Genomic DNA, 13,070 nt, shown 5'->3' on the forward strand with positions numbered 1-13,070 from the left:
GGGACAAGAAGTACCTACCCCACTTTTGAAAAACTTACCAGAAGTTCTCTGCAAGTTTGCTTTATGTCTCCTTGGGTAGTTCATAGTCATATGGCCTTATCAAGCTGCAGAATGGGCTGGGAAATATCTTTTAGCTGAATGACAATGATTCTAGCTAAAGATTTTTGTTCTGTTACTAAAGAACAAGGAGAGAATGGACACTGAAATTCAACTAGCAGGCTCTGAAATTTTAATTAGCTATGGGTACTAAAAAGAGAAGGTAGAGAGAAGAGGGTTCCAGAGAAAGCTTTTTAGTTTATTATTTATGTAAGCCTGCCCATAAACAAGCCAAAAATTAGAATTTTTTGTATTCCACCCAATTCCTGCCATCCTTAGTTTTGGTCTCAAATACAAGATATCAACAAAATATCAGTGTTTTAGAGTGCTACTTAGAAAAATCAATGTTAAATCGGATTTATTAGGATTTCCTTGCTGTTTTTCTTCTGCCATGTCACATATTTTAAACTACGAAATAGTTTGAATTTTGGTTCTAGGGATATGCTATTTGGCATTGGCCAAAGTGGTAGCCTTGGGGGAAAAAATGAGGTGGTGGTAGATCAAGAAGCTAATATTTTATGGAAAATTAATCCATAAATAGTCATCAGACTTTCTTTGATCATGGTCACTGTTCCTGATATTGATTCTTTTCACTGGATTGTAAAATAAAGTTGTAATGAAAAGTTTTATTCTTTGGAGATTTGAAAAATTGCTTCACATGAATCCTTTTCCTTCCAGGCTCTAAATTATCTTGGTATTCAGCCCACAAAGGAACAACACCAAGCCCTGAGACAGCAAGTGCAAGTAGACCCAAAGGGGACAGTGTCTTTTGGAGGTAATATTTAGGTTCATCATGTGTGTCATCACAGAAACTTATTGTGGCCCATATTCATTGAGTGCCTCTTCTTTGGAAGGAGAGAAAGAAAAATAAAACCACATCTATTTTAAGTTCCTTAATCAGTATTCTAAAGACTCAGATAGAATTATTGGTTTTACTGGGTCAGCAGAAAGGAGAACTTTCTTAGAATCTTTCAGCTTTAAAATATCATTCAATCATATTCTTTTTTTATTTTTAATTTATTCCATAAACATTGCTTTAGTAATAACAAAAGAAACAGTACAAAATATAGAAGCCCTAGTTCTGCTACTGTGAAATTCTAATTTTTTTTCAGCCAGTATGATATAATAAATATTTCATGATGCTGTATAATTATTCTTATTTTTATTTTATAATTATTATTAAAGATAGCAAATTGTTAACATATTCCATTGATATACTATAATATTAAGCTTTTCCACTATTGGGAATTTTGGTGGTTTTTCATTAACTGACAACATAAATAATTCTATATTTAATATAGCTTTTTTTTCTTCTTTCTCTTAGGATAAATCCCCGTAAGTGGCTTAGACTTTTGATATGTATTGATAAATTGTTTTCCAGAGACATTTTACACACATATTTGTTCTGCCACTAGTAATGTTTGAATGTAACAGTTTTTTGTATCCTTTACAGCATTAAGTATTTAATTTTTTTCTTATAGAGTAGATGCAACATTGTATCATTTTAAAAGCATCTGCATTGCTAAAGAAAGAAATTTGGGGGTTTGAAGTGATGAAAAAAGATGTATTTGTTCTCCTCTGCTCTTGAAATCATACAATATAATGAGAACAAGAAACAGAAATACATGTAAAACCACAATGTATAAGGACAAAGTAGATGAGGAAAATAAATGAATTAGTGAGCAGAGGCCTGTAAAGTCCAAGTGTCTGAAGAAATAGGAGAATCACAACGGGAAACAAGCTGATTCCTGGAAAGGCTTAGGAATTGAAAACATTGCGTACTTAAGGCTGTGTTAAGGAGCAATTATATATGCTGTTCCCTGCCCCCTCTCAAGTAATCCACAACTACCATCCCTTACCCTTGCAGAGGAAAATAAGTATATTCTCTTGAGAAATTAAACCACATTGATTCTGGACCTATAGTTGCCAGCAGCTAAGGAATTTGGGGGTGTGTATGGTGAATTATCACTTACAACACACACCCAGATTGCTCAGTGATATTTGCAACCATGTGTATGCTCTGTAGGCAAGAGGTTGTAAGATTCTCTCTGAAGAACCTGAACAAAGTATCATAATAGCTGGCCACCTTATTGCTCTGTAGTGAAACCTACTAGTTGACAAAGCGAGTTATGCACACAGAATTTCCAATCAACGATTTAGTGCCTGATTCGTCTTTAATATGAACACCGGACATTTGGAGAAATCCTCCAACATAAAATATAAAGCCCCAAAGTATCAGACAAATAGAAAAAGAGGAACTCAGAAAAAAGGGAAATATTACGAGAGCAGAAAAGAACTTCACGTAAACCATAATTAGCATCTTTTTAAAAGATAAGCGAAACTAAGGCATCCATGCAGTAAGAGTAGGATACTGTAAAATAGGAACAATTAAAAGGATTATTGGAAACTAAAAATATAAGAACCAAATTTTTAAAAAATTGAAGTTAGATGGATGAACAGGTCACACTCCATGTCTGAAGAAGCGTATAGTTTGCTAGGTTGGCATCAGGCAGTGTTATATAACAAACAAGAGAATATGCCTTCGAGTCACACTTCAGTGGAATCTTACTCTGCTACTTATTTGCCAGGTAGCCTTGGGAGGTTTAAGACAGTTAACTTATCTTAGCCCAAACTGTAAAATGGAGAGGATGAGAAGAACTACCGCAGAAAATTCTCAAGATGAAATCGCAAAGGGCCATGCGTAGCATATAGAGGCTGTTATAGAAACATTTCCTGCTATTATTATTATTATTACTATTATTATTATTATTAAACCTCAGGTTCTTTCGGCTAGAAAAGCTGTAAATCATAATATTATCATATGTTTTAGAAAAAGTACTATTCATAATAAAAGAGTTGGAGAGATAGTTATGCCTGTGACATTTATTTGCTTCATTATCGTGTCTGATTTATTAACTTCAGCAAAGTTAAATGAAATGAGTGAAAACCAGTTTATCTCTTACTTCTAATGTGAACTTAAATTTATCTGTCACTTCAGTTAACACTATCTTAAGGTAATTTAAGTAAGTTAAATTTTAAGCATTAGTTATAACACATAGCTTCAGCTTCATGTAGAAAAAGGTAAGGTTTGCTTAGATGAGGTTAAATGCTGTATTCTTACTGAAATGTGTTCTATTTTAGATTTTGTCCAGGTTGCCAGAAACTTGTTTTGCTTGCATTTGGGTGAAGCAAATGTTGGTGTACATGAAATTTCCAACATATTAGACTCACAGGTAGAGTATGCCCTATAGAATTGTCTTGATTGCACTTAAATCATAAGTCTTAAATGTTATCTGTCATATATGTAGGCTTATTTCATTTTTTAATTTTTTTAAAAAATAAATTATGCAGACAATACATGCTTTTTGGATAAATATATAAAATACAGATAATTTAAAATCAAAAGTAAAATTTTACCTTGATCTCTTATATCCTCCTCTCTCACTATTCCCTCATGCTATTCCCATCTTTAAATTTACCACAGAAAAGTACTCATATCATAAGTGTAAACCCTCTGAAATTTTACAATCTGAACCATTCTTGTGTAATCAGCGTCCACATCAAGAAACATAACGTTAAAGAAACTACCAGGACCCTGATGTCTGTCTCCTACTCGCCGAGTTCCTTTCTAATTACTAGCACTTGCCCTCCCCACCCCCAGTCACGGTAACAGCTACTCTTTTGCTTCTAACAGCATAGATTGGTTTTGCTCTTTTTGTGCTTTACATAGAATGGAATTGTGAAGTCTGTTAACTTCGTAAGTCGTTTGTTCTACAAACCGTTGATTACTTATATTGCCAAATCTTTCAGTCCTTTCCGTTATGAATTTTTGATACTGTTACATTATTAAGGAAGGTCTTCCTAATTTATATTATGTATTAACATATTATATATAAATAACTTATTTTTGTTTATTCATGTGGTTGGGCCCCAAATGGATAACCACGTGCTCTTATTCCACCATCATTTATTCAATAACCATCCTTTTCCACTTTTGCCACTAATTTGAAATACAACTTTAATACATACTAAATTGCATCTGGATACACGGCTCTGTTTCTTTCCTTTTTTTTTTTTTAAACATCTTTATTGGAGTATAATTGCTTTACATTGTTGTGTTCGTTGCTTCTGTATAACAGTGAATCAGCTTACGTATACATATATCCCCATATCCCCTCCCTCTTGCGTCTCCCTCCCACCCTCCCTATCCCACCCCTCTAGGTGGTCACAAAGCACCGAGCTGATCTCCCTGTGCTATGCAGCTGCTTCCCACTAGCTATCTATTTTACATTTGGTAGTGTATATATGTCCATGCCACTCTCTCACTTCATCCCAGTTTACCCTTCCCCCTCCCCATGTCCTCAAGTCCATTCTCTACATCTACATCTTTATTCCTGTCCTGCCCCTAGGTTCTTCAGAACCTTTTTTTTTTTTTTTAGATTCCATATATATGTGTTAGCATACAGTATTTGTTTTTCTCTTTCTGACTTACTTCACTCTGTATGACAGACTCTAGGTCCATCCACCTCACTACAAATAACTCAGTTTCATTTATTTTTATGGCTGAGTAATATTCCATTGTATGTATGTGCCACATCTTCTTTATCCATTCATCTGTCACTGGACACTTAGGTTGCTTCCATGTCCTGGCTATTGTAAACAGTGCTGCAGTGAACATTGTGGTACATGACTCTTTTTCAATTATGGTTTTTTCAGGGTATATGCCCCGTAGTGGGATTGCTGGGTCATATGGTAGTTCTATTTTTAGTTTTTTAAGGAACCTCCATACTGTTCTCCATAGTGGCTGTATCAATTTACATTCCCACCAACAGTGCAAGAGGGTTCCCTTTTCTCCACACCTTCTCCAGCATTTATTGTTTGTAGATTTTTTGATGGTGGCCATTCTGACTTGTGTGAGGTGATAGCTCATTGTAGTTTTGATTTGCGTTTCTCTAAAGATTAGTGCTGTTGAGCATCCTTTCATGTGTTTGTTGGCAATCTGTATATCTTCTTTGGAGAAATGTCTGTTTAGGTCTTCTGCCCATTTTTGGATTGGGTTGTTTGGTTTTTTGATATTGAGCTTCATGAGCTGCTTGTATATTTTGGAGATTAATCCTTTGTCAGTTGCTTCATTTGCAAATATTTTCTCCCATTCTGAGGGTTGTCTTTTCGTCTTGTTTATGGTTTCCTTTGCTGTGCAAAAGCTTTTAAGTTTCATTAGGTCCCATTTGTTTATTTTTGTTTTTATTTCCATTTCTCTAGGAGGTGGGTCAAAAAGGATCTTGCTGTGATTTATTTCATAGAGTGTTCTGCCTATGTTTCCCTCTAAGAGTTTGATAGTGTCTGGCCTTACATTTAGGTCTTTAATCCATTTTGAGTTTATTTTTGAGTATGGTGTTAGGGAGTGTTCTAATTTCATTCCTTTACACGTACATAGCTCTGTTTCTAAATAAACCACTCTGTTCCGTTGATCCATTTCTCTCTGCCAGTACATTATTATTTTAATTACTCTAGCTTTTTAGTTCTAGGTTCATTGTTTAGTTCTAGGTTCATTGTTATTGTTAGGTTAAGTCTAATATTTTTTTAACTTCTTGATTTTGATCATCTGCATGATCTTTAGAATCATTTTGCCATGGTAATAAAATTTCAATTGGGACTTTCTTTTTTTATTTGGAATTGCATTGAATATAGAGGATGGTTTGGGAGAAACGAACGTGGTTTGTTTCTCCATTCATTTAGATCTTTGATGTTTTGGAAAGAGAAAATTGTATCTTGCTTCATATAGGTCTTAAGTATTTCTTGTTAGGTCTGAATAAGTGTGCTATAGTTTGATGCTATTGGAAATGGGAATTTTTTTACCATTATATTTTCTAATTGATGATTAATAAAGATTAATTTTTGAATGGTTATTCTGTGTGATGCCACTTCATTGAACTCCCTTATTCCAGTTATTTTTGAGTTATTTATCTTAGGTTTTCTAGGTAGACATTTGAAATTAATTACTTTGTCTCCTTCACAAATTTTTACTTTTTCTGAATACTGTTGAATAGGAGCTACAAAAGGGAGCAAGAAATTAATTTCCATGATATTTGAGTCATTTTACATTTTTAATTTTTTAAAAGAAGCTAGCGTTATCTTACTTAATGAATAAGTTTTACAGTTGACCATTGAACTACTGAGGTTTGAACTGCATGTGTACACTTATACACGGATTTTTTTTTTTCAGTAGTGTATACTGCAGTACTATACAATCTAAAGTTGGTTAAATCCTTAAGTGCAAAACCACAGATGTGGAGGGCCTACTGTAAAGTCATACTTGGATTTTCCACCCTCTGGAGGATCAGTGTCCCTAACCCCCGACATTGTTCAAGCGTCTGCTGTATACCATTCCAATTCTTGTGAAACAGTTTAAGTAATAGAAACTTTATCTGTTCCTTGAAGGTTTGAAAATGTTTCATATGCCAAGTGATTGGGGCCTAGATCTTTCAGGAGAAGAGACATTTCCTACTTATTTTAATGTCTTCTAAGGTTGTTCTATTCAAGGTTTTGTTCTCTTCTTGAATAATTTTGTTAATGTACATCTTCCTAGAAAATTTTTCCTTTCATCAAGATATTAAAATTTATCAAACATTAACATGGAATTTTTTAGATTTTTAATCCTTATTTTTGATGATATTGCTTTTTATTTCATAGATGTACTGCACTTTTTTTTTTTTTTTGGCCACACCACATGGCTTCTGGGATCTCAGTTCCCCAACCAGGGACTGAACCCAGGCCTCCACAGTGAAAGCACTGAACCCTAACCACTAGACCACCAGGAAACTCCCAACACAATTTTTACAAGTAATCACACCCATAAGTTTTTATAGGTCATATTTTAATAATGACTCAACAGTATATAATGTTTCCTTATTTTAAAGTGTTTTAAATATTTTCTAGTTATATAGTTCCCTTTTGATTACTGATTTCTAGTTTAATTCCAGAGGTTAGAGAGCATATTCTATGTGGTATTGATCCTTTGACCATATACCCAGCATATAGTCAATTTTATGGAATGTTTCCCATCTTGTGGAAAGCATGTATATTCTACAGTTGTTGGGTGCAGTGCTTCCTATATGTCAGGTCACAGTTGTTAATCATGTGGTTCAAATTTTCCATTTACTTTTAGAATTTTCTATTTCATTAATCTTTCTTTGGTCACCTTTTATTGTATTGTTTGTTACTGAGAGAGAGGTGTTTTATAATTTCTATTTAGTTCTGCTAATTTTCGCTTTACATATCATAAGGCTGTATTATTAGGTGTATACTATTTAGAATTGTTGTATTCTGACAAGATATTGAATCTCTTCATTTCCAGAATGTTTCTTGCCTTAAGATCAACTTAGTCTAATTGTGTAATGGTTGGTGGTTTGGTTTGGTTTCCAATTATTATAAATATAATTTTGTTGTTGTTGCTTTTTAGCTGCGTTGGGTCTTCGTTGCTGTACACAGGCTTTCTCTAGTTGCAGGGTGTGGGGGCTACTCTTCATTGTGGTGCGCAGGGCTTCTCATTGCAGTGGCTTCTCTTGTTGCGGAGCACGGGCTCTAGGTGCACAGGCTTCAGCAGTTGCAGCACACGGGCTCAGTAGTTGCGGCACGTGGGCTCAGTAGTTGCTGTGTACAGGCTCTAGCGTGCACAGGCTTCAGTAGTTGTGGTCTGTGGGCTCAGTAGTTGTGGCTTGCAGGCTCTAGAGCTAAGGCTCAGTAGTTGTGGCACACGGGCTTAGTTGTTCTGTGGCATGTGGGATCTTCCCAGACCAGGGATCAAATCCGTGTCCCCTGCATTGGCAGGTGGATTCTTAACCACTGCACTACCAGGGAAGTCCCATAAATACAGTTTTTTAAAGTTATAATTAAGATGCAATATTAGTTTCAGGTGTACAACATAGAGAATGATATTTTTATACATTATGCAATGATTACGACAATAAAACCAGTTACCACCCATCACCATACAAAGTTGTTACAATATTTTTGACTGTATTCCCTATGTATACATTACAGCCCTGTGACTTATTTATTTTATATCTGGAAGTTTGTACCTCTCAATCCCCTTCACCTATTCTGCATCCACCCTGCTCTGTCTCCCCTCTAGCAACCACCTCTTCTCTATTTATGAGTCTGTTTCTGTTATATTTTGTTCATTTTATTTGTTTGTTTGTTTTGTTTTTTAGGTTCCACATGTAAATGAGATCATACAGTATTTGTTTTTTTCTGTCTGAGTTGTTTCACTTGTCATGATATCCTTCAAGTCCATCCATGTTGCCACAGATGGCAAGATTCTTTTTTATGGCTGAGTAATAGTATGTATATATTATGTATAATATATATAACATTATATATATATATATATGTTTATATATACATACCACATCTTTATTTATTCATACATCTCTGGACACTTAGGTTGCTTCCATATCTTGGCTTTTGTAAATAGTGCTGCAACAAAATACATATATCTTTTTGAATTAGTGTTTTATTTTTCTTCAGATAAATACCCAGAAGTGGAATTGCTGTATCATATGGTAGTTCTCTTTTTAGTTTTTTGAGGAACCTCCATACTGTTTTCCAAAGTGGCTGCAACAATTTACAATCCCACCAACAGTGCATGAGGGTTCCTTTTCTCCACATCCTCACCAACACTTGTTGTTTGCTGTCTTTTTGATAATAACCATTGTTGACAGGTGTGAGGTGGTATCTCACTGTGGTTTTGATTTACATTTCCCTGATGATTAATGATGTTGAGCACCTTTTCATGTTGCTGTTGGCCATCTGTATATCTTCTTTGGAAAATGTCTCTTGAGATCCTCGGCCCCCTTTTTTTATTTTTCTTTTTTGATAAATTTATTTTATTTAATTTATTTATTTTTGGCTGTGTTGGGTCTTCATTGTTGCACGCAGGCTTTCTCTACTTGCAGCAAGCAGGGGCTACTCTTCATTGCGGTGCACAGGCTTCTCATTGCAGTGGATTCTCTTGTTGCGAAGCACTGGCTCTAGGCATGCGGGCTTCAGTAGTTGTGGTGCACGGGCTCAATAGTTGTGGCTTGCGGACTCAGTAGTTGTGGCTCGCTGGCTCTAGAGCACAGGCTCAGTAGTTGTGGCGCACGGCCTTAGTTGCTCCGCAGCATGTGGGATCTTCCCAGACCAGAGCTTGGACGCATGTCCCCTGCATTGGCAGGTGGATTCTTAACCACTGTGCCACCAGGGAAGCCCCCTCTGCCCATTTTTAATTGGGGTGTCTGTTCTTTGATAATGAGTTGTATGAGTTCTTTTTATATTTTGGATATCAACACCTTATTGGATATATCATTTCCAAATAACATCTCGCATTCGGTAGGTTGCCTTTTTGTTTTGTTGGTGGTTTCGTTCTCTGTGAAAAAGCTTTTTAGTTTGGTGTAGTCCCATTTGTTATTTTTGCTTTTGTTGCCCTTGCTTGAGGAGACATATCCCAAAAAATATTGTTAAGACTGATGTCAAAGTATGTGCTGCCTATGATTTCTTCTAGGAGATTTATAGTTTCAGGTCTTACACTTAAGTCTTAAATTTACTTTGTGGTTTTTTTTTTTGTTTTTTTTGGGTTTTTTTGTGTGTGTATGGTGTAAGAAAGTAGTCCAGTTCATTCTTTTGCATGTAGCTGTCTAGTTTTCCCAACACCATTTATTTATTTTTTTTTTTTTAGAGAAGTTTCAAGTTCCTGGCTGAATTCTTTTTTTAAAAAAAATAATTATTTATTTATTTATTTTATTTATGGCTGTGTTGGGTCTTCATTTCTGTGAGAGGGCTTTCTCTAGTTGTGGCAAGTGGGGACCACTCTTCATCACGGTGCGCGGGCCTCTCATTATCGTGGCCTCTCTTGTTGTGGAGCACAGGCTCCAGACACGCAGGCTCAGTAATTGTGGCTCACGGGCCTAGTTGCTCCATGGTATGTGGGATCTTCCCAGACCAGGGCCCGAACCTGTGTCCCCTGCATTGGCAGGCAGATTCTCAACCACTGTGCCACCAGGGAAGCCCCCCAACACCATTTATTGAAGGGACTGTCTTTTCCCCATTGTATATTCTTGCCTCTTATGTCATAGATTAATTGACTATGTAAGTGTGTGTTTATTTCAGGGCTCTTGATTCTGTTCCATTGATCTATGTTTGTGTTTTGTGACCATACTGTTTTGATTACTGTAGCTTTGAAGTGTAGGTTCATGTCTGGGAGCATGATACCTCCAGCTTTGCTCTTTTTCTTAAGATAGCTTTGAATAAACTGATCACTAGAAATGAAAACAAACTGATCACTAGAAATGAAATAGAATATGTAATTTTAAAAAACTCCCTCTAAAGAAAAGTCCAGGACCAGATGGCTTGTTTGAATTCTACCAAACATAAAAGAAGACCTTTTACTGATCCTTCTCAAACTCTTCCAAAAGACTGGAGAGGAGGGAACACTCCCAAAGACATTCTGTGAAGCCACCATCACCCTGGTAACAAAACCAGACAAAGATACCACGAAAAAAGAAAATTACAGGACATTTTCTCTGATGAATATAGATGCAGAAATTCTCAACAAAATATTAGCAAACTGAATCCAACAATACATGAAAAAGATCATACACCATGACCAAGTGGGATTCATCCCCAGTTCACAAGGATGGTTCAACATATGCAAATCAATCAATGTGATACACCACACCAACAAAAGAAAAGACAAAAACTACATTATTATCTCAATAGATGCAGAAAAAGAATTTGACAAAATTCAACATCCATTTGTGATAAAAATCCTTACCAAAGTGGTATAGAAGGAACATACCTCAACATAATAAAAGCTATTTATGACAAACCCACAACCAATATAATACTCAATGGTAACAAGCTGAAAGCCTTCCCACTAAAATCTGGAACAAGACAAGGATGCCCACTCTCATCACTTCTCTTCAATGTAGTATTGGAAGTCCTAGCCACAGCAATCAGACAAGAAAAAGAAATAAAAGTTACCCAAATTGGAAAGGAAGAGAAAAAATTGTCATTATATGCAGATGACATGATACTATATATAGCAAACCCTAAGGACTCCACACAAAAACTGTTAGAACTGATAAATGAATTCAGCAAGGTAGCAGGGTACAAGATTAACATACAGAAATCGGTTGCATTTCTTTACACTAACAATGAAATATCAGAAAGGGAATATAAAAATACAATACCTTTTAAAATCACACCAGAATAAATAAAATGGGAATAAACCTAACCAATGAGGTGAAAATCTTATATGTTGAGAACTGTAAAACATTAGTAAAGGTAATTGAAGGTGGTTCAAAGAAATGGAAAGATATCCCATGCCCTTGGATTGGAAGAATTAATATTGTTAAAATGGCCATACTACCCAAAGCAATATACAAATTTAAGCCCATCCCCATCAAATTACCCATGACATTTTTCACAGAACTAGAACAAATAATCCTAAAATTTATATGGAACCATAAAAGATTCAGAATTCCCAAAGCAATTCTGAGGAGAAAGAAGGAAGCCAAAGCAGTTCTGAGGAAAAAGAAGAAAGCAGGAGGCATAATCCTCCCAGACTTCAGACCATACTAAAAAACTACAGTAATGAAAACAGCATGGTATTGGCACAAAAACATATACTTACATCAATGGAACCGAATAGACAGCCCAGAAATAAACCCACATACCTACGGTCAATTAATCTTCGACAAAGGAGGCAAGAATATAAAATGGGAAAAAGACAGTCTCTCAGCAAGTGGGAAAGTTGTACAGCTGCATGAAATAAATGAAGTTAGGACACACCCTCACACTATACAGAAAAATAAACTCAAAATGGCTTAAAGACTTAAATATAAGACAAGACACCATAAAACTCCTAGAAGAGAACATAGGCAAAACGTTCTCTGAGGTAAATTATACTAGTGTTTTCTTAGATCAGTCTCCCAAGGCAACAGAAATAAACAGCTCAGGCTGGAGCAGGCATGGGCCAGGGGAGTCATGGGGGAACTCAAATGATGGCAGTTGCTGGCCCCTCTGATCCCAGAGAGATCTCCAGCAGTTCCGTGCTCATTTGCAGAAGCTCTAGGGTTAGCAGAAGCTCTAGGGTTAGTCCAGGTGCCCCTTAAACTCCTGTTTTTTGGTCGTGTCCCAGGGTGGGCAAGTCTGTGCTCACGCCCCTCAGAACATCTCTCCCTACTGCAGGTCAGGGTGGGGTTCTCATGGATACCATGTTTCCATCTTTACTACCCATTTCTATGTGGTCCTTCTGTGTGCAGTAGCTGTCCATTCAGCCTTCAGGTCTTCAAAATAAATTTCTCTATACGTAGGTGTAGATTGGGTGTGTTCGTGGGAAGAGGTAAGCTCAGGGTCTTCCTATGCCACCATCTTGGACCCCTCTTAAATATTTTTCTTTTTATAAGGAAACCTATTATATAACTCTTTTAAATATATCTAATGAAATCTAATACTATAGTTTTGATACCCATAATTATCTTTTAAAAGAAAATTCAGGCATCAGTTCTTACTCTCAGAAATTTATCATCTTTCCTTTTTCTCTGTTAACTCTTACTTCTTTTCTATATTGCCCTAGAATGTTACCCTGATATGTTATAATTTCAAGCTTAAAAATCTTTCATTGATCACCCTATCATTCTGTTGCCAAAAAATTTAGGTAAATTGTAATATATTTGTTTCAGTTTACTATATTCATTAGATTTTACATATTAAAATTTTATTCTGATTTGAGTAGTAATTATATTATTGATGCACAATCAAAAAATATAAATATGATATAAATTTTGTTAAATTATTTTTATAAAGGTAATTTTTTAAATGTAAATTCATATTTCAGTGGGATGGAAGGATTATTTTCAGTCCAGCTCTGTCATTTATAAGATGTCCATATTTGCATGGGCATTTCTGAGCTCTTTATTCTGCTGGTTTAT

At 35.6% G+C, this 13,070-nt stretch overlaps 1 protein-coding gene across 5 annotated transcripts in view; it reads left to right on the plus strand.

Moving 5' to 3' along the window:
* STXBP4 (syntaxin binding protein 4) overlaps nt 1–13,070 on the plus strand; it is a 208,306-nt gene that overhangs the window by 71,068 nt on the left and 124,168 nt on the right. For all 5 annotated transcript variants that reach the window (XR_014257649.1, XM_082442221.1, XM_082442223.1 and 2 more), the window contains 2 exons: nt 775–871; nt 3,238–3,329. Coding sequence is in view for 4 of the 5 variants with exons in the window: in XM_082442221.1 (XP_082298347.1) it covers nt 775–871; nt 3,238–3,329 (189 nt within the window). In the remaining variant the exon portion in view is untranslated. The remainder of the gene's footprint in view (nt 1–774; nt 872–3,237; nt 3,330–13,070) is intronic.

This window comes from Balaenoptera physalus (genome assembly GCF_965194825.1).
Source record: "Balaenoptera physalus genome assembly, chromosome: 20".
Lineage (NCBI taxonomy): Eukaryota > Metazoa > Chordata > Mammalia > Artiodactyla > Balaenopteridae > Balaenoptera > Balaenoptera physalus.